Source organism: Phragmites australis, chromosome 3 (assembly GCF_958298935.1).
Source record: "Phragmites australis chromosome 3, lpPhrAust1.1, whole genome shotgun sequence".
Classification (NCBI taxonomy): Eukaryota; Viridiplantae; Streptophyta; class Magnoliopsida; order Poales; family Poaceae; genus Phragmites; species Phragmites australis.
This window is the reverse complement of record NC_084923.1, coordinates 35203950-35225918: the sequence shown is the minus strand read 5'-3', so window position 1 is coordinate 35225918 and position 21969 is coordinate 35203950. Positions and strand designations below refer to the sequence as shown.

General features: G+C 40.3%; 2 protein-coding genes across 11 annotated transcripts; both read right to left on the bottom strand.

The window, feature by feature from the left end:
- Positions 1-7735: 7735 nt before the first annotated feature.
- LOC133912878 (B3 domain-containing protein Os03g0619600-like) lies at positions 7736-15128 on the bottom strand. The gene is made up of 6 exons (XM_062355831.1): positions 14996-15128; positions 12394-12841; positions 12100-12308; positions 11479-11839; positions 11180-11406; positions 7736-8086 (listed from the first exon to the last, which is right to left on the bottom strand). The coding sequence occupies exons 1-6, from the start codon at positions 15125-15127 to the stop codon at positions 7832-7834; spliced, it is 1632 nt and encodes a 543-aa protein (XP_062211815.1). The 5' UTR covers position 15128; the 3' UTR covers positions 7736-7831.
- Positions 15129-16732: 1604 nt separating this feature from the next.
- On the bottom strand, positions 16733-20249 carry LOC133911159 (uncharacterized). Of its 10 annotated transcripts, XR_009908608.1 has the most exons (6): positions 20032-20249; positions 19610-19671; positions 19232-19269; positions 18653-18737; positions 17638-17902; positions 16733-17081 (listed from the first exon to the last, which is right to left on the bottom strand). XR_009908608.1 is itself a non-coding variant. In XM_062353365.1 (4 exons), the coding sequence occupies exons 1-4, from the start codon at positions 20086-20088 to the stop codon at positions 17010-17012; spliced, it is 252 nt and encodes an 83-aa protein (XP_062209349.1). In that variant the 5' UTR covers positions 20089-20249; the 3' UTR covers positions 16733-17009. The 10 variants fall into 10 exon arrangements, 5 of the variants coding, with proteins under 5 accessions (XP_062209349.1, XP_062209344.1, XP_062209348.1 ...); XR_009908609.1 differs by lacking the exon at positions 16733-17081 and having other exon boundaries at positions 17448-17902; positions 18653-18779; XR_009908611.1 differs by lacking the exon at positions 16733-17081 and having other exon boundaries at positions 17448-17902; positions 18653-18776.
- Between the last annotated feature and the right edge of the window lie 1720 nt (positions 20250-21969).

The window sequence follows — 21969 nt, the reverse complement described above, 5'->3', positions numbered from 1 at the left end:
TCTTGCTCCAAGCATTTGTAGCTAATGACTCAGTGGTGTAGGAGGACATTAGTGGCTTTGTCCCCATGAATTCCTCCAATTTGGACTTATCGTGATGGTCGTGTGACCGTGGCTAGGGTTGAGACTGCGACGGTTCTCAATTGTTGGTCATTGTCCGTGACACTCCTTGAGGGTTCTGAATCTGCATCAGCATAAGTTGCCCCATGCTCATTAGAGGTGAAGCACGGTTGTTGTTGTTCCTAGAGTTGCTCCTTGTGTTTGCCATTTGGTTTAGGGGGGTTATGGGCTTGGTATAGGGACATGAAATTTTGAAGAGGGAAGGATTGGATAAACTTGATTTTCAAAACTTCACTTGATTCATTTATTATCTTTGTTTTTCCTAACTTCTAAGATGCAATTGCGGACAGAGTGCCCACAAGCGGTCCTGCAACCCACATCTAACACTCACAGACAAGAGACCAAGAGAAACCAAAAGCCACAAAATGACCCTAAGTGCTCACTACTCGATCATTGGCTTAAGGGTCAAACCTAACCTCCTAAAAGTACGGCTATCTAAGGCGTAACCCAAGGGTGAGTTGCTTTAAAACCTGAGGTGATAAAGCTAGAAGCGAAGAAGGCTTGACTTCAGATCCTTGTTGCTCTGGATAGAGATTAGTGGCGATGGATCTCCTTGATGTCCTTGTATTTGTCTCTTCTATGCGGTTGCTCCTCGTAATTGTGTAAGTTGACATTGGAATCCCATAGAGTGGCATCTCCTTGAATCTTTACGATGTTCTTACTTCCCAAAAGCAGCATCAACAGCTTAGCTCCAGCTTCCCATGTGTAAAGAGAGTTATGAAAGTGAAAAAAGACTGGGATGAGGAATCTTCAAGCATGTCTTTTAAGATTCCATGTTTCTACTCAACTCCTTGAAGTAGTGTTAGGACTTATTGAGTACCTTTCGTACTCAGTCTTGTTGCTTTCAGATTGTTGAGATGAAGATCAACCTCGACCCAGATGAAGTTAAAGAGAAGAAGTCTAAGGTCAAGTCCGAACCCAAGTTGATTGTGGCATTTGGTTGTTCCACTTTGCGCTACTTCGTTCCATTGTAGGCTCTTCTGCCTGGCTGGTCTATTGTGGATCCTAGTCCACGAGATCATCGTTCGCTCTATTCAGGTAATTATTTTACTCGAAGTATGTATTTGATATCATTATGTTGAATTTTGTGCGTATCAGCTACTTGATCCAGGGGCTGATATAGGAGGCACGAGAGAACCCAAGGTCGGGATCCTTACAATGATAGGCGACGCGCATGGCCTGGATTATATGCATGAAGGAGTGCCAGAAGTTCAAGTTTCCTTGAATGCATTGCTCTTTCTGAACCAAGTAGAACATGATAGTGGACGCGACAGCAAGGAGTAGCAGCACGCCAGCCCTAAGCCGGTCGACCAGCTGTAGCTCATGTCGAGACTAGCTCAAGAAACAAACCCATCTCATCTATGTCCTGAGCCCAAGAACCTTCCCAAACACATATTGACTTCATTGATTATAATCATTACAATATCCATACCTTAATTGATAAATCATCTTGCAAAAGACCTTCAGGGATCGAAGAACCAAATAAAACTCTACGGCGGATCCTAAGCGTAGTCTTCATCTTCACTGAATAGTATGCATATGAAGGCTTTAACAAGAATATGGCTAAATGACTCTTTTGCATAAAATAGCATTTAAGTAAAACAATTTGAAAAGAGATAATAATTAAGTGAATAGCAAACCACCTCAAGATTCCATCCATCTTGACCTAACCAATTGACCACCTCAATCAAGGTTCTAGCCACCAAGATTGAACAACCAACACCTCAACCATAGCTCCCATTGCCAAAGTTGAACTACAGACAAACTACCTCAATCATGATTCCCTACCATCGTGATTAACCCACACCTCAACTATGGTTTCCACCGCTACAGTTGACCACACTAACTAAACCATCAAGTTATAATCATGGTAGGTTTTCTATATCGCTCATGACCGTGAGCACTACTGAATATTCAGTTTAACTCTGTAGAGGTTATACATTACCCACAAGTCATGATTTCATCACTCGCAAGCGAGTGACTAAGTCTCTATTTTGCCTGTGCTGATCAGGCACACTGCACACTATCGAAGTGTGTGGCCAGGAGATCACTACAAAGCCTTTACAATGCCCCTCTCCGCACATGTCTACGCCTTTCGGAAGCCCACTCTTACGCCTTTCGGATCTCAAGACATCGTCCATTCACCACTTTTCTGTCTGATCTACACTATGTTGAGAGTAAGAAAATTACTTGGCTAGGCTCATTCCATACCAGGCTTGTGGTTGTACTGTAAACACAGAAAGGTCACCTCACAAACCGATCTTTAGATTTGAGCAAGAATACCACTTTTCCAACCATACATTTCATCATACCACCTGCTCAAATCCCTATACCATGTTGTTACAAAAATTATTCTATCATATTTTATCATTATTGCATAGGACCATTATCAAGTTCATGGAACAATTATCATGATTACCTTCCCAAAGCAAGGCTAAGCATCATCTACCCTTCCATAACCCAAATTCATACTAAAGTGATAAGGATGATAAAGGAAAAATAGGGTAACACCTAACACTTAGGATTCCCAACATATTATTAGCATGCATATTTGTAAAATAAAATATTTGTAAAAATAGGATAAATATGATCAAGAACACAACTTGCCTTCACTCGACTCAGTTAGGTCTTCAGCAAAGTCCTGGTCTTGAAGTCCGTCTAGCTCCTTCAGAGCGTTGGTGTCTACTCGTGAAAATAAGTGAAAACGCAACAGATAAACACCAAGATCCAAAAAACCAAATATCACACAACAAACATCAACACATACAATTTCCTAACAATCTGGCGAAAGAATGGGTCAAAATAGAGATACGATTAACAAGTTAAGATTTTCTAAAGATCAAAACATGACTAAAAAGATTAACTACAGATGAAATTATGTTGCTAAGAAGTTACTAGAATTTTTCAAAGTCATGTATGATTTTCTAGAATTTATTAGCATTTACTTTAATGTCTAAGCTATATAAAAACATTAAACATAGCTAAAGACATTATAAAAACATTATTAAACATTATCATAAATTAATTTCCTATTTATTATTATTTTAGAATTTTTGTACTGAAAATCTATTTATTACGCAATAATTAAGCATTATGACATTATCACAGTAATAAAAGAAAAAGAAAGTTCACTGGGCTATTTGGCTGATGTGGCATGACACATCAGCAGATTTGCTAGCGTAGCAGGATGAAGTGTCTTGCTGACTTGGCTGAGAGCGCTGACAGGATTAAATATGGACACATGGCAAATTCTAATTGGTTGCCGAAAGGGTATGGGTTAGATCTAATCGTGGTTGTTGAACTCAGATCGGATGGTTGAAAAGGTCAGATGGCCGAAGCAAGAGCGATCGGCAGTGGAGGGAGCTCAGGCGCGGCAACGATCTCGTCGGTGCTTCCCCGAAATGGCGCTTGCTAGAATATGGTCGACAACGAGCGACACAAAAGCATCAGGAGAGGATGAGCATCTCACCTCAGGCTACCGTGAGGTCAAGGAAGTGGTGAGGCGTCCTGGCAACGATGTACCACCGTGGTGACCTTCGGGTCTTGTTGGCGATGGCGTTCCGGCAGTCGAGAAGCAAGGGCGAGGGCATATGAAGTTGTCTGAGGTGATGCCGATGATGGCAAAGTGGCACGAAGGCAGTGAGCTCGATGAGATTGACCGAGGAGCATCAATGGTGGCTCGTCGGCGAAGCTAGGGTGCTACAGGGTTGCCCTCATGTCGGCGAGTTTAGGTAAAACTTTGGGATGATCTAGGGATGATATAGGGACCGCTATATATAGGCGGGGAGGGCTAGAGAGGCTGGGGCAAGCTCGGTTAGAGTTTAGGGCGACAACGACCAAATCCGAGTTGATCTCCTCATTTAAACTCGTTTTGTTGTAGATAAAGCCGATAATAGGTCATTGGGCTCTCATGGACTCGATTCAAGGAGCCTCTAGATGGTCTATCGTCCAGGTGAGGTGTAGGTTAGTGTTGCTGGCTCGGTCTCATGAATGAAGCGAACTCTGGCGTGATGTGGAAGATGGATATGACAGGCAGGACCAGCTGGTCAGCAGCTCAGAGCGGAGGTGGATCCACGTGGTGCGCTTTCGGTAGGAAGTGGCAGGCGGGGCAGCTAGGTTGAGGCATGCGCCGAGTAGCCCAGGAGAGGGAGCCGCTGGCCTGGCTCCAGCCTAGGTGGGGAGAGAGTAGAGAGAGCCAAGTGGCCCGGCTTGGTCCAGGCCGAGGGAAGGAGAGGGAAGAGAGAGAGGTGGTGGGCTGGGCTAATTTGGTCAAGTGGGCTGAGAGAGAAGAGAGAAAAAGAGAGGAAGAGAGATGGGCTTCGGCCTTTTCACACAAAAGGGCTTTCTATTTTCCTCTTATGTCTATACACATGTATATTTATACATACAGCATATATACCACATATATAACCTTATATTGGCTCACGAAAACAAAAATCAATCAAGCAATCAAATATATACACATATATACATTTATATATCTATAAATATTCTTTTATAGGAAAATAGTCCTAAATGCATATATGTACTTATACGCATAACACACATACTCATATATATGTATATATGCATAAAGGCACACATACACACTTAGGAATTTAATTTAGTTTTTGCAAGACTCTTTTATTTTCTTTGAAAAAGTTCTTAATTTTTGGTTTTGAAAATTTGGGCTGTTACAGCACGCGGTGCAGCAGTTGAATCCACTCCTTCCTCCCCCACAACCGGAGCCGTTGCACGCGACGGATGCGAGGGAGCCGTAGCTCCCAAACTGTAGCCCCAGAGATGCTGCTGAGCCGCTCATCGTCGGCACCCACTCTCGTACCAATCCCCAGATCGTGCCCATGCCTACCTAAGGAGTTAGATCCGCACCGCGAGCACGAGATTCAGCGATGATAGCCTCGGTGTCAGCGAGAGGCAGCTAGGTGTGGGGGAATCAAATCAGAGGGGAGCTGATACAAATATGTGTAGGAGGGATGCGACACATGGGATCAGAGGTGGGTGGGGATTAGAAGTGTGGCGGGTGGCGACACAATTTTGCTGGTTCGGAATTGGAGCTAAGGAAAGGGGAAGTGCCTCGGTATGACATGGGCACAAATACGTCGTTTACACTACTACTTAACAGCATCTTGGGGCCAAATAGATGGTAATGGCATGTAAGGGATGAAAATTAGAAGAAATGACAAAGAAGGAAACTCAAATTTATTTGTGATGAGTCCTTGGCAATATTGTCAATGGGCTTAACATGTTTGTCAAATATATGCTTTAGTAGGTCTCATGGATGTAACACATGAAGAAATCATAAAAGTCGAGACAAAGATTGGATTGATTTAGACAAGTTCCAAAAAATATGTACACGCTGGATGGTATGAAGCAAAGGCGTTTGTACACGTCGAATGATCCAACAATGAGAAATTATGCACACCGGAGCATGCCAGAAGTCGGGGTTTAAGTGTTCTACATGTCGGATGGTCTAGTGCTTGCAGTTGTGCACGCCAGAGCATTTTCTAGAAGTGTTCATTTGGTTCGATCAAAGGAATGGAGTTGTACACGCCAGATGTTCTGGTGCTTTTTACTACTGCTAATGCCGGAGCATCCGTTGTTCATGATTTTTTTATGTGCTTTGGATAGAGAATTTTGATTATGACTAACTGGAGATAGAGAGAAATTGGATGCAACTTGACAGTCGACAGTGAGATGATCGGGCTAAGTGGGGTGCTTGGTGCTGGACGATCAGGGAGGGTAGGGCGGAGTCAAAGGTGATCCTAGTTGTACATATGGAGAGCAAGAAAGCGTGAGAAGATAGATGAAGACGTCATGTTGAAAAAGTCAAGCGAAAGGGATACCAATACAAATGATAAGGCGGCCTGAGGGATCGGGAGCGGGAGGAGACTTGCTGGCGATGGAGATCGCAAGATAGAGTACACGTTTATCATCAGAAAAGTTACTTAGGGAGCAAGAAATCTAGATTACTTGGGGGGCAAGAAATAGGAAATTTGGTATCCAATGAAGCTTCCAAGGTCTATAAATATGGGGGAAGGGCTGTGAGTCCTCCTTGAGCTAGCCTTTTTGAGAGTGATGTGCTAGGGTTAGAAGAGAGAAAGAGGAGAGCTTAGACTATAGTTTAGGTGAGAGCTGCGTATCTAAAAATATTTTGCAATCCATCGAAAATAAGGTGTTCCTTTGTAAGTAATGAATATTGTATTTTCTCTTACGCTCGTGTTCATCTCATTCTAGTTTTCCTATCTTGACTCTCTCGTATGATTGCAAGTTTTTCGGTTTGGTTGTGATTTTCGTTTGGTTAGAGAGCTGAATTTTCGTATTGTGTTAAAGTTATTGTTCTTGCTGCTAGAGTGGTAAGAATTAGCTATAAGTTGATCTTAAATCTTCTCTTACCTCTAGATCCATCATCTTGAAGAATTTTTTCATCCGTTGTCTAGTTCTTTGGATCTAAGTGTTTCTTCTTCTATTTGCAAGTTTGTTTGAGCTATAACACTCAGAATGATTTTTTATGAAACCTAGAGTTCAGATTCATCTATTAGAGCTATGTTATTTATGAAGTTTTTTTTGTATGATTTATTGTTGCTTCTCTCGGTTTTTAGCTTCCGCGTTTTTGATTTGAGACGTGTTATGTGAAGATTAAAATAAATCATAGTGAGACACTTATTCACCGTCGCTCTTAGTGTTGCGTGAAGGTTTTTAGTACGTACTTCCATGAAATCAAATCCTATCTTTGTTTCTATCTGTTGAGGTAATCAGCTACGAGAGATTTATTTGTTTGCCGCATCGCCCTGCTACTCTATCCATATCGATCCATGCCGCCGCGCCGACGTTGGTTAAATTGAACCATACTACTTCACCGGTACCGTACCCCGGCCTCCGCTTCCCTCGCCGTACGTCCTTCTCAACGCCGGCGATAACGACAGCCACGCGGTCCTCTCTGACTCAACGTCCGCGAAGCGGCGGCGCTTTGCAGCCGTGTCGACGTATGGCGCGAGGGCGTGGTACCGAGGCCAGATATGAAGAGCGCGGATGCAATCATGCAACATTCTCCACAATCAGCGCTGCAAATTGACTTGTGTGTATGAATCACGATTGTATCCACAGTTTTACTTCTGTTTTGGACAGGAACTTCCCCACATTGCAAACATGTCCTAAATTTTGAGGGTGCTCAAAGTGAAGAACGGGCTAATAGTATAAGTATAAAACATCGTAGGTTTAGTGAATTGTGATGATCTGTTATCACGTTTGATATAATGAGAATGCTTTTCCACTGACGAAAACAGGGCAAGAGCCACTGAGTTATCATCCTGGTTCCTCAATACTTTTCCAAAAATTCTGTAAGGTAAGAATAGTTTTCTATGTATACTCCTGCAGCTGTTTGCAAAATTGAACTAAAGCTCAAGCAATACCATTCTTTCAGCATATAAGAATGTAACACGCAACAGGTAACATGCTAATGCAACAAATACTAGCTTGCAATAGATGTTTCATTTGTCAACATGAGAAATTGTTCATCAAAGCAATCACCATACCTTGGGATTACTAGGGCCTCTCAAGATGGATAGCGCATCAGAGAGTTGCCCAGACAAATTGGTTTCTAACTCCTTCCGGAGATAGCCACAACATGGATCGATTTCAGAGTACAAAACAAGCAAAATAACCCACGAGGTATCAGCAGAAAGAACAGCAAGGCACCATTTTCTTCCACTACAAATTAGAACTGCTCCCTTAAAATGGTATGGACCTTCATGGTAATCTTCCTCTCGTTCTTCTTCAGTTCGAACAGACAGACATCACCAACTCGCAGACCATTGTCAAGAACAAATGTGGGCCAACCTCCACATAGGAACCACCTTCTTCTACCTTTACGAATCACCATTTTGGTCTTCCATATCTTCTTCCCGCACTGCAGCACCACTGTTTGCTCTCTAACTGGAAGATGTGGAGCAGCAAATCGTCTACCAAATTCCTGAAGAATTACAGGCAAAACGTTAGAAACACATAAGTACATAACAATGATAGGTTGACTAGCATTGCTATTGAAACAAACCAATTTTAAGGATTTATACTGGTGGACTCTATATAGTTCATTGTTTCAGAGAAAATATGAAATCTCTATGATGTAATAGCAAATATTTTGCTGATACGAAAGCGGGTGAATAGGTTGTGGCATTCACATGACAAAAGTCATGTCTACTTCAACAAACTAGAGGTTAATGTTAGATATAATATAATCGGGAAAACTACATATCAGCCCCTAAACTTTGGCCTAATCTTTAAATTTTACCATGAAGTATGAAATCAGATATATTTTACTCTGAACTTTACAATACCACTCAAATTTCATCCTGAACTATAAAACCAGATATATTTCACCCTAAATTTTACAATACAACTCAAATTTCACCTTGAACAATACAACTCAAATTTCACCTTGAAACACATAAGTACTCAAATTCCTCGATCTCGGGACCGATGCTAGTGGAGGGGTACCCACCGGAAGTCATCGTTGAAGACCAGAGGGCACCTGACCTCCTGTGGTTCATCGATGATCAATAGTATTATGAACAAATTGGGCTCCAGCCACAGAAGTTCCTGGCAGTATATCTCCGATGAAGCCAGTACCATGGGCGGTGGCGACCGCTGCTGGGTCCTCGGGAATCTCGGCACCATTGTTCTCTGTAGCGTTTTGATCTACCGTCATCAGGTCATTGGGTGGGGCTTCGACTCCTCAAGCCATGAACACGAATCGATCTGTTCAGCTACTCTAACTGTCGACCGAGTTGTCATTGCCACTCTCCTGATCCTCGTCCTCATTGTCGGTGTCTATACACTGGAGAACATTAGATTCCTTAGGATCCCAGTCGAGATGTCCCACCTCACAGCATGCGTCCAATGGGCTAAACTCAAAAAAAACCAGTGTGGCCCAGTCTACCTTGATCATTCCAACAGAAAACCATAGCTCCAAAGAGGATCTCAGATCCAGCGGGAGGTGATGAGTAGATGGCTTCCGTTGGCCCGAAGTGGTTGTAGAAACCGTCATTAGAAAAACTAGCGTGGATGTGAACTCAAGACATGATCAGTCCTAAAAAGCAGAAGAAGGCCCCTACCTGGTGCACCAACTGTCGAAGATTAGTTCCTGACAATATGTTCGTAATTAACTGGAGTATCTTTGAAATCAGGGATTAAACACGAAGCAAGACACGCGATGTAGACAGGTTCGGGCCCCCAGTTAGAGTAATACCCTACGTCTTGTATGGATGATGACGTATATGTATTCTCTCGAGTACAAGCAGTGTGTCTAGACCTATTACAAGAAGCAAAATTGGATCTAATCTAAACTAAGGATGACGTCGCTGAGTATCTCCTATGGTCTTGGTCCTTGCGTTAAGTTGCAGATGTGTGTGTTCCGTTCTCCCTCCAGGGGTCTAGGTTCCCGCTTTATATAGAGCTGATATGCCACCTTCTATACAGCCGTAGTCGATAGCAAGTCCTTCATCTTGTCCACCAAGACAAAGTAGATGAATCTGACTTGGATATTAATTGTTCTTGAGTTGGGCAACCAATCGAGACCTTCCTAGTATATGTCTTCTAGATTTTCGAGTGTATCAGATACCACAGATTCAAATATTGTCCAAAGTTGTTAGACATGCACACGATATATCTTATTTATATACGGTATACTCCTTATACGTATATACCCTATAGTTAGATATTCGACAATTGTCCACATTATCAAAGAGAAGCTTAACCAGAACAAAAGCTTTGTTCCTGGTATTGGAATGTCAGTGGATTAATTTCCCAAACTGAGCATAGACTTGATACAGAAAACTCAAGTGCATATAGCCAAAAGGGTATCCGAGCAAAAGAAACCATACAATTCTAGTGTAAGAAGAGTTCCTAAAGTTCGTAGCTGCATCATGCTTGACATGATACACTCAATGACATGAAGGATCTCACGAACCATATGATCGCGTTGAAAGACATCACACATTTGAAAAAGACCAACTCCATGAGGATGAGGACAGCAGAACTAGACATGCAAGTGTCTGTGCTCAACAAGATATTGACGGATTTGATGCATGAAAACTGGAAAATCATCAACATCAACATCATTATCAATAGCAACAGCGATCGCCCACTCTTCATGCTTCCTGATCGGATTACCCACAAGAGAGGTAGATGCCTGAGCCAGCCTATCTTCTGTGCCTTCTTCAACCACCATCTCCAACGGAATGAACATCAGGGGGTCGACGGCGAAGTTCGCCATGGGCCACCTTGCAAGAACAATGTCAGCACTTGGATGAGAGGCGGTGGTGCTTGGGGATGCAATGCCAGGAACTGGAGGAACTCGAGGAAGGAGGAGTGGGGTTTTTCCTTCTTGAAGAGGCTAAGGGGGTGGGCAAGGGGCAAGCAAAGCGGCATGAGAAGGAGAACCGCTTCGATGAGTAGTCATATGAGTAGAACTACCTTAGGGAACCCATCTGAACCGTTTATTGCGCCCAAGTTTGAGACACACCCTCTCAAAGTGACCATATACAAAGCAACAGAGCTCAGTTGATTATAGTGGTTATTTGAGGATTTTGGTCTTTCTTCTACTGCACCTACTCCTCTTTACTCAGACAGTACATGTGCTATCAATTTGCTTGAGATCCGATGAAGCATGAGCTCACCAAGCATATTGGTATTGATGCTTCTTACACACAAATACATGTACATGATGAGGTGATTTCTCTTCCATATGTTCCTTCAGAGCTTTAGTTAGTTGATTTCTTCAGAAAGGCAAAGAGTACAACTCAACACATGTTCTATCTCTCAAAACTCAATGTGGTTGATTCCCCATGTGTTTGAAGAGGGTGTTAGATATAATATAGTCATTTGTGTAATATCCCCATCATATAAGGGGTTATTTATATATTGTCATATGTACATGTACAGGTATATATGTTGGTTCAAGATCTCCCAGGAATACAAGTTGTTATTTCTAACAGTTAAGATGACAAAAAACATAATGCAAAGAACAACAAATATTCAAGATAAAAAAGGAAGAAAGATAACTTACTATCGTGCCATGAGTGACACCAACATTGCTCTTATTCATGATTGCTACAAAAATGGGGACATCGGATTGGATGGCTCGCACTTTCTCTTCAACAATCTTCTTTTGGGATTGAGATAGACAACTATTGCATGGTACAATGTAGGGAGGCTCAGAAGGACCACCAGAGTCGCTCTCTAGATCTTCGTGCAAAGTTTCATGCATGTCAGTTTCCAAGTAAACATTTTCTCCTGCAGAAAATTTTAGGCCATAAGAAAGGAATAATCTAAAATGCTACAGATTGTTATGTTTTTCTATGATACCATCGGTTGATTCCTCCTTAACATGAACTGCTGAAGCCATCTTTGTGGTTGATCTACCATGGCATGAGCCAACCCTTCGAAAACCAGCTCCACCGCTGGAATGAGTTGTTGTTGTGCGAACTAGATGGACTGTAAATGTGAATCTTCTGCCATACTTTGTCGGAAAAAAGAGGCAGATATCTCCCTCCTGCACATGATTGTCACGGACAAAGTTTAACCACTGCCCCTTAAGCATGTACAGTCTTTTATCTTTTCTTTTGTAGAATTTGGGATGCCACTTCTTGCTCTTTCCTGGCCTTTGAAGTGTGACATTCGTGCTTTCATGTGGAAAATGTGCAAATGCATATTCCTTGGAAATAGCCTGATTATAGATGACATGATGTGAGGCTCTTAACAGACAACCAAGAATACAAAAACAAAAATCGTTTCAGTTATCAAGGAAAAAAAACAAAAATCATTTGTCCACAAGTGTTCAGAAGGATCGTGAGAACTTTTAGATACCTGAATTTCCCTTATAATATTTGGATGATAAATTTACAGCAGTACAGCATCAGTTATCAACAAAAAGTTAATATTGAGAGAAGTAAGTTGCCATTCAACAGGAAGGTGTTGTGATCTTACCAGATAAGGACTAGGTGGTTGAACATGGCTCTTCCTCATGACTGCTACAAAAACAGTACTTTCAGGTTGAATTTCCTGGATAAGCGCAATTACTCTCTCCTTTTGTGCTTCAGATAGATAACTTCTTTGTGATAAAACATAACCAGACCCTAGGGGTGTCTGAAGATCGTCCGGCTCAGAAGATTCGTTTTCAGATGGAATGTCTTCGCCTGTACAAAATTACACAACAGATTATAGAAATAAGTAACGTAAAATTCTAGGCAAATATGCATGTAACTTAATTAACATTATAACCTAACTCCTCAGATGACAAGGATATTGCAGCCATCTTTTTAGTTTTCCCACGATGACAGGAGCTACCCTTTTGATACCTAGAGAATCTTTCACTTCCTGATGATTCTGTGGCATCGTGCTGAGAGCTGCTTAAAATACCAACAGTATCTACACTTGTTTCTTGAAAACTTGGGGTGTTTTTTATGCCAGCACAGGAAAACACTTTCTCACAACCATCAGAATCGAAGATTAAAACCTCAAAACAACATTTCTCAATGTGTTGAAACAGCAAGGAGTCATTCTCCTCTATGTGATGGGCATCAACAAATGCCTCCCATCCATGTCTTAGCACCATCTTATTAAAACGCTCTGTAACTTCAACATCATATAGACTACCATTAGGGGATTCTAATTTGATGGTTCCTGACAACTTTCCTGCGAAATGCTTCAGAAATCTGTTCGGTACCATCTGTAGTAACAACAGCAAAAGGTGAAGATGTAAATAGAGCAACTCCTGTAACGACCAGAGCAACAGAAAAGGCGAAAGCATATAATGTAATATAAGGCGTATTTGCTATAGTAGTTTCATGCATTCATAATTGGATATTGCTTACATGGATAGATTCAATAACGACCAGAGCAACAGAAAAGGCGAAAGCATATAATGTACCAACCAGGGAACGGAAAACCGGTGATAGCCAGCCACCGGCTGCCAGATGTAACGTCCTGGACTGTTAAATATTGTCCCAGACGGTAAGAGATGATTTCATAACAATTTTAATGCAACCATAGTGCTAGTGGTTATGAAAGTTCAAAGTAACACAATATTTTGAAGAAACAATGTGTCAGAAGAACAAGGTAAGAATTGCCAACCGGATAGACTGGATAAATACTGCCAACCGGATAGACTGGATAAATACTGCCAACCTGATAGACTGGAAAAATACAGGTGACCGGCTGTATCGGCCGGGACCTGTAAATCTTAGTAAACCGGTTCTTGGATCCTTGGACCGAACACCACAAAACATTATTCATTACACGCACAAAATTCCGACTAGCAGAAGATTGTGGAACAGAGAAATGTCAAAAACATCATTCGGAACTAAAATAAATAGATTAGTTTTTGCTGAAAACAAGCTGGGAACATAGCTCAATCTTATCGACTATCTAAAATCATGAGGCGTAACTATCAATAAGCTGTTTACTTTCGATAGACAGGTTTTGTCAACCATGGTAGGTTTCGTAAAATAAACATGTAGCAATGCATTTTTCTGTAGCATCGCGCTTACTGTAGCAGCAGGTTAGAGATAAGATTAGTTGTTAGGGATCATATTAGATTAGTTATAGATAAGATCTATTAGTTAGTCTTAGAGATAATATTGATTAGTTAGTCTTAGAGATAATGTTGATTAGTTTAGATTGTTAGGACCAGCTCCTATATAAAAAAGAACATAACATCTATTATAATCAAACAAGATAAATCAATCTAAGTTTATAATCCCTTTTTTCTATGTCTCCCTCAATATTCTATCTTCCCAATCTATGGTCTAGTCCCTCCCTTAATAGCCGACATCGTCTGGCTATCCTCTGGCAGATGTTATTCCTGATTGTTATTTCAGATTCTATGCCTAGGTGGTATCTTCTTATTCAACCTTTTCGAGCAAACGTTGTCACTTCCTTTATTTGAAAAAAAGGGGTCTAGAACTACAGTGATATGATACCTTCTTCCCTTGGTCTGGGTAGGTAGGTTATGTAGGCTACAACTGTTCATAGGTACCCTAACAACTTAATTCAGCATTTATCAATGGTATGTGCAACAAGGTAAAGATACCTGAATCAAATCAAGTTTTCTCAAGAGGGGAAAGTGGAGCTTTGCCCAATGTGGGAACGTAGAAGTATATTCTGCTTCTGTTTCAAGGCTAGGCGTGTAACTGAAATACTTTTTAGGGAAAACAGCAGGGGAATCCGCTACTGTGGTACATATGTAATAATATAAAAGAAAGAGGAAATAGAACAGTAACAGAGTCACTACAGGGAAAGGCTGGGCGTGTAACTGAAATACTTGTTGGATATTTGTTTGAAATGGGATTAGTTGCTGATTGATCCTGTCATATATCTAGATAGAGATGGGGTTATTACAAAGATTAAGCAGTTCAAAAAATATATATCTAGGATGAAGACATCATTTGACATTGTTTCCATCAGCTGCATTATCAATAGTTGCTGCAACAGAGGTAATGTGACTTGGTGTATTTTCAGTGTACAATGATATGGTAAAGTATGGTCATCCTCCAATCATTTCCCAAGGGGGAGGGTGTACCTAAAGGATTATTAAGTGGAAGTCACAACTAACAAGTACAACAGAAAAAGGTTGTTGCCAGCCTTTTTGACATAATTTTACTAAGCTTTGCATTATGTCTATCGTTATGATGCATATAGATTTAAGGGTATGTCGCTTTACTATGCTCCGTTAGCAGGTACCACCATTCATTTATAACTTAGCTCGAATCAAGTTCAAAGCACTAAATCCACCATCCACTTGTCAATTCAAACCATTCATCAGTGTAAAAACCAAACGGAAAATGTAGGCACACAAGGAAGAGATTGAACTTTGAAGTGTTACCATGCTATGTCTGAAATTGGCAGTCATACGCCTGAGGAAACATGTCATATTCTGTTTCTTTTCTTCCAAATGATCCAAGTACCTTCTGCAACAATCACAAGATTTCTTCATACGGGAACCACCTCTGGCCATGTCAACTGGAATTCGACAGCTTATATCAGATCCATATTTCAATACAAAAAAAAAACTCTCCTGTGTAGCAATTCCAGCAAAACATAATCCTAAACCACGTTAAGTAGGGAGTTCGCCTCCCTAAAGATGAGTTTCTTGTTAGAGAGAGAGTGCATGCTACATCGTATACTGATTCTACAGCTGTAACATTCTTGCTTATGCTTCAGTTAGCGAAACAATATATGCATTACGCTTGCAGCAATCTAGCACCCTAAGTATAATGTGTTTTGAGGCAGTAAAAACGAAATGGTGCGCCATGCCTTACCAGTCTACAGTAGCCTTAGAATCAATCAAAATTAGCATGTAAACAGCTGAGGAGATCAGAGCTGCTCTTGGCTCTCATACTTTCTTGCCGCTCAAAAGAAAACTAGATGCCCTTACCTTTGCCCAGAAGCTCCTCCAGTCTCCAGACAATGGTACTGCAGAGTAGAAACCCCAAAGATTCCGAGTCATATATACACACAAGTCAGTATTCGTTGCATGAACAGTAGAAACACAAGTGATTGATGCACTCTGTCCATCGTGAAGCATCTTTTCCAAACAAGGCATCCAGCAACCGAGGTAATGATATCTCTTTTGAAAAGAACATCATTGAGTGACAGTTTAGTATATGTGAAGTCTAGTAGTCTACCTTTTCATCAAAAGATGGCAGGGAATCTGTCATGATTTTCTCTCAAGTCCACGATACGCAAGTAAACTATTTCTAATTAATTAAGTATTAGGTTTGTAAGAAATGGAGACATGTGAGTATACTTTAGCGCAGCAGATGAGAAAACTTGAAGAACTGAAATGATAATATTGCAAAGGAAATAAGGTACCTTCAAAAGTTACCGTTTTGTAAGCATGGCTGCATCAGATCTCTGCTTCAGACTCGCAACCAGTCACTCCTTGCAAATGCAGCACAGTACTGATCAATTAGTATGGAGGAGAAAGAAAGCGGAGGACGGATGTTATTAATGGGGAGAAGTGGGAGGGGCTAAAAAAATCAGAAACTATGCTCATGTGCACCAGTCCAGAGAGAACTGACGCTTCAGAATCGTTCGAGTCCAGAGAGATTTTCTGCGCAGTTGAAACTACGCAGCTGAGAGCAGAGTAAGATAGACCCGTGAGGTGTGACATTAGACCATCCTAAAGAGTTTCCTTCGCTCACAAAAATTCCTTTGGCTAATGTTTTAACAGTTTCTCTTTATAGTTTTTACCACAAAAGGATTTTTAAATTCATTACTTAGAACGAAATTCTCTCCTTTTTTTTTACGAATCTCTTAAAAAAAATTATAGAAGATAATAGAAAATAAAGAACATAGGAAGAGAAAATAAAGAGAGAAATTAAGAAAAAAAACAAAATATAGGAAATATGGTTGGGATAGTCTTAGCCCCTGATGACTTTGCTTGGGAGTTTCCCAATGAGCTACGGGTTCACTGGCCGGTTTTATCGGGCATGGTGGCCTGAGCCTGACTGCTCCGTGTTAAGATCCACACGTATAGGATATGAATGCCAATAAATGTTGATGAATATGCCATACTTTGTCAGGAAACTTCTGAACAATTTCAACCAATTTCATCAGTTTGATTCGCATCCGGAGCTACTGAAACTCTACTTCCATACTCAATAATCGGAAACAAAAAAGAGGTTACGGAGCTTGTATCCTAACACTAGCACAATGGAGTAATACTTTCAGCTAGCAGAACCTCCATCTACCTTAACACGAACAGCACGCCAGCTATTTTGCTCCCAGACTGCCTACTTCGCCCAACCGCCCGAGGCGTTGCTCATAAGAATCGCCGTCACCGTGAAGCAATGGGAGCGGAATCAAGCACGGACGGGGTGAGACTAATTTCTAATTCATCTGGGGCACAATTCTGTCTCCTTTCTTGCTGCATTCTGCCAACTTTTCTCCGTAAGTTTCCATATCTCCTGCAAAATTTGAGCTCCTGAGACGAAAAAACCCTTCCCCTAAGAAAAGAAAAAAAAAAGACAATACCGTAACTACAATTTTTTTTTTATGCTTCCTTCACTAATGAAAACAGGGCAAGGGCCATTGAGTTATCATCCCGGTATCTGAATACTTTTCCAAAGATTATGTAAGGTAAGAATAGTAAGTATACTCCTAAAAGTTTGTACAACGTGCAAAGCACATGCTGACATGCAGCTGTTTGCTAAATTTGTACAACATGCAAAAATTGCACAAATAATACCATTCTTCGAGCATATAAGATAACCATGTCATTTCTGCAAGCTGTACCATAAGTCTTAATTAGGACGTGCTAATGTAACAGATACTAGCTAGTGAAATAGTGTGGAGATGGGGGAATACTCCGCTTGTTTATTCCCAATAGAGCCGGAAGTCTTATATAGATGTACAAGATGCTAAACTAGTAAGAGATGAGCTATAAATAGTAAGGTATCAATCTCTCTAAACTAGAAAATTATAGCTATCTTTTCTATACATAAAGATCATTTCTATACATACGGATCCTTGCTATACATGGAGATCATTTCCATTCGGTCACGATGGGTCCAGGCGGCAGGGTGGCTGGGCCTGGATAGTAGATATTCCAACACCCTTCCGTAGTGTCAACTTGGAGCTTCACGGATCTTGAGACTGGAGTGGAAATCTTGGAACACCACAGTTGGCAGACTCTTGGTGAATATATTCGCGTACATAAGTGTTGACGGGACATGTAGAACGCGGACATCTCTGAGGGCCACCCGTTCACGCATGAAAGATGTATTTTCTACAGTTAGGGAATGCATCCGTAAATGCAGATTGCTTAGATTGTTAACTAGCAGACATGACACCAGAAAACGTATACTCATGTCATGTACAAAATTCACAATAATAAGATTGTGGAACAGAGCAATGTTTTGTCAGCATATGAATAAATTAGTTTTGTCAAAAAATAGCTGGGGCTGCACTGACTTATCAAAGGTCTAAAACCATGAGGCACAACAATCAATAATAAGCTTTACATACTATTCTCGCTTACAGGATTTGACAACCATGAGAGGTTTGTAAGGCTAAACAAATTTTGATGAGCGTCAAGTGCATGGGATTGATACATATGTTATTTTGTTTATTCAGCAGTGATTAATGGTGCGTGCAAAAAGGCTTCGATACATGAAACGAACTAAATCCCATAGAAAGGGGGGAATTGAAGCTTTGCCTAATGTGCGGCGACATACAAGTCTATTGTGCTGCTGTTTCAGGCCTGGACATGTCACAGAAACACTAGAATACTTAACAAATCTTTGCAATTTGCATTATATCTGTCACAATTATGCTTATAATTGTGGGGGTGTTTCACTTATCTATGTTCAGTTAGCAGCTAGCATCATTCAGTTCTGGCTAGCTCGAATCAAGTTTACCAAAAGTACTAAAAGCCAGTATCCACTTACTAATACCAACCAATCGATCATGTAAAAGGAAATGGAAAAGACAATGTATGTAGGAACACAAGCGAGATATCAAACTTGTGAAGGCTTACGGTGCTATGTTTAGAATTGGCAGTCATACACCTGAGGAAGCAGATCATATTTTGATTTTTTGCATCCAGATGATCCAAGTATCTTCTGCAACAATCACAGGGTTTCTTCATTCGTGAACCACCACTTCTAGCCATGTCAATTGAAATTCGCAGTTCATATCAGATGCAAATTCAATCAAGAAAGAAACACTGCTGTACTGTACACCAAGCAAAACAAAATCTCAACACCACATCAAATAGGTAGTTTGCATCCCTAAAGATTAGTTTCTTGTTAAATGAGTATTTTTTTCCTTGAGACATTACATGAGTTAGAGAGGTAGTGCATGCTACTTCCTATACTGAATTTACGTTGGCAGCATTCTTGCTTATGCTTCATTCAGCTAAACAATATGCATTACGCGAATATGCAGCAATCTAGCACCCTAAGTATAATCTATTTCTTGAGGCAGTATGAAAGAAATGGTGCACCATGCGCCTTTAAAATCAATCAAAACTAACATGTAAACAGCTGACGAAATCAGAGCTGATCTTGGCTCTCATACTTTCTTGCCGCTCAAAAGAAAGACTAGATGCCCTTACCTTTGTCCAGAAGCTCCTCCAATCTCCAAACAATGGTACTGCAGAGAAAGAAACCCAAAGTTACCGCTTCATATATATACACACAAGCCAGACTTCGTTGCATGAACAGTAAACGCCAACCGCAGAGGTAATCATGCCTCTTTTGAAAAGAACTCCATGAAATCATAGTTCAGTAGATATATCTATTTACATCATGAAGCATCTATTGGCACTATACGAATAAAAGATGGAAGAGAATCTGCAGAAGCTGTCATGATTTCTTCTCCTCGAAAGTAGCAAGCCAGTAATAGATTCCCCAGCACGAAATGTAGTATTCTGTGGCGCAGCAGATGGAAGAATTACTGGAAAGAAATGGTAATTGCAAAGAAAATAAGGTACCTAAGTTGTCGCTTCGTAAGCATGCCTGCATCAGATCGTTGCTTCAGAGTTGCAACCTGGCACTGCTTGCAAATACAGTACGTCAGTACTGACCATTTTGTATGGAGAGAAAAGAACGGAAGCATTTGAGCCTAACTGAACGCGCCATCACTTTGTTTCACCTCTAAAGATACTGAAACTAGTTCCATACCCAATCTTGGGGTCATAAATTTAGAGACGGGAGCTAAAATCGTCATGTAAAATGTTTCAGAGAGTATTAAAATGAGGTAATCGAGCAGATATCCTGATTCCTGTCTCACACTAGCATAATGCGTGCCTGTCTCCAATTTGCTACCGGGCTGCCTACTTCGCCCAACAGTTGTTCCACATGCAAATCGGCCTCGTCGTGAAGCAAAGAGAGCAGAATCAGTGCAAGGCCGGACCTGGATTTCGGCAGCTGGCTTTTCCGAGCGCCACACGAGAGCAGTGGGCGTGGGCATCGAAATGAGAGGACGGGCATCCCCGTCTCCGGCGCCCTGCACTCCCCGGGCTGGGAGACGCCCACGGCCCTGCTCCTCCCAGCGAACGCGGAAGACGGTGGCGGGAGCCCGACGGCCGCACCGTCTCCCTCCGCCGGGCACAGCGCAGTTGTGGTTATTGAATTTTGGTAGTTGATTTTTATAATAAATTTTTACTTTTCTAAGCATAACTAAAAAACAAAAACCAGCTCGAATATATTTTTTAGTTTTTAATTTATTTTAGCTACAACCGTTCCTTCAACTAATAAGAAAACCAGAAGCCAAAACACAAGGCTAACTGTTTGGATAGTTTTTAACTTTTTTTTGAAAAAGCTAAAAATAAACTATCCAAACGGAGGGTTTGAGTTTTACTCACAGCTGGTTTGGAGAAATTTTCAAGAATTGTACTATTTCGTATGAAAATCCTTGCTCGTTTGGATCCTATAATTAAATTCCAATTCATATTCCAAATGGAATTGAATCGTCTAGAATTTAATTGAAGTACAATATTCTTGCTTGTGTGTTATTTTTTAATAAATAAAATTTTATTGACTCTTAGCGTTACATCAAGATGATACAAAATATATAAAAGTTCACTTTCAATTTTTATATAGCTCAGATGCACGCAGTCATACAATGAACCAAAAGCAAAGAAACAACAAAAAGACAGACACCTAGCAGTCTATTAAGGTCCTCCTATCCAAAATCTAGGTTGTCATTCAAACAGGATAAACATATTCTTAACCACCCGCACCATAAGAGAACATGCCATCTTCACCATATGTCGGTGCTACTGCAACATAGCCCATATGCGAAGCCAGCGCATACCAGTAAAGATAACCTGTAAAAAAGAGTTAATTTTTATTTTATTAAAATTCATATCATTTCTGTATAGCCACATCGACCAACAGAATGCTATCGTTGCTACCATAATTTTGTCTTCTTAATGTTTACTAAGCCCCTAAAACCAGTTACCAAACATATTTAGAACACTCCTAAGTGAGTAAAGATTAGGAACCACTTAAATGATAAACCATACAGACTAGCAAAATGAAATTAAAAAGGGAAAAATGCAAAATCCCCCTAAAAGTCACTTGAATTTTGACTTCCCCTAAAAGTTATTTTGTTGCAAAAAAAAAACCCCCAAAAATTTGACTTTGTTGTAAAAAATCTCCCCCCCCCCCCCCAAAATTCAAAAAAATCACAAAAAATTCTTAAAAAAACTAGAGATAATTCTAAGACTTTTTGTGAATTTTGTTTCAAAAATAATATCCTTTGCATATATTTTATGGAGATGAAGTTTGGAAAAATGAAAAATGTGCATTTCATTTATTAACTCATGTTATTTTAACTTTGTCATGTCTACCATTATTTTTCCTACACAAATCATTGTTTTAATTAAACTAATAAAAGTGGTTTCACTAATTTTGGGGGTGTTATGGATTAGTTATGAATTAATCTATCTGCAACATATTTACTCAATCTTGCACGTTACAATAACTATTTCAAGATTTCATGTATTTTTAGAAGATAGAGAATCATGTAAGAAGACTAAAAAAATTGGTTTCATAATTTTTGGATTAGTAAATAATTAACTATATATTTAACTCGAATTAATAAATGAGCTGCACATTTTTCCTTTTTTTCAAACTTACTCTCCATGAAATATGATGCAAAGGATATTATTTTAAAACAATCACATAAGGTCTTAGAATTGTCTCTAGTTTTTTAGAACTTTTGTGATTTGTTTTAATTTTTTTTAATTTTTAGGGTTATTTTTGCAATAAAGCTGAACCTTCGTGGGTTTTTTTGCACAAAACAACTTCTGGGGAAAAGTCAAAATCCAAGTGACTTTTGGGGGTT

What these genes read in the sequence shown, in the direction of transcription:
- LOC133912878 (XM_062355831.1), bottom strand. Translation starts at nt 15,127, where the DNA reads ATGGCCAGAGGTGGTTCCCGTATGAAGAAATCTTGTGATTGTTGCAGA. An exon ending in AACCACCTAGTCCTTATCTG is followed by an intron (nt 11,840 to 12,099) that starts GTAAGATCACAA and finishes ATCTATAATCAG; the next exon opens with GCTATTTCCAAGGAATATGC. An exon ending in GTGTCACTCATGGCACGATA is followed by an intron (nt 8,087 to 11,179) that starts GTAAGTTATCTT and finishes GTAATTCTTCAG; the next exon opens with GAATTTGGTAGACGATTTGC.
- LOC133911159 (XM_062353360.1), bottom strand. Translation starts at nt 20,088, where the DNA reads ATGCCCACGCCCACTGCTCTCGTGTGGCGCTCGGAAAAGCCAGCTGCC. An exon ending in GGAGGAGCTTCTGGACAAAG is followed by an intron (nt 18,780 to 19,231) that starts GTAAGGGCATCT and finishes TGACATGGCTAG; the next exon opens with AAGTGGTGGTTCACGAATGA. An exon ending in CCAATTCTAAACATAGCACC is followed by an intron (nt 17,903 to 18,652) that starts GTAAGCCTTCAC and finishes CCCTAACTGTAG; the next exon opens with AAAATACATCTTTCATGCGT.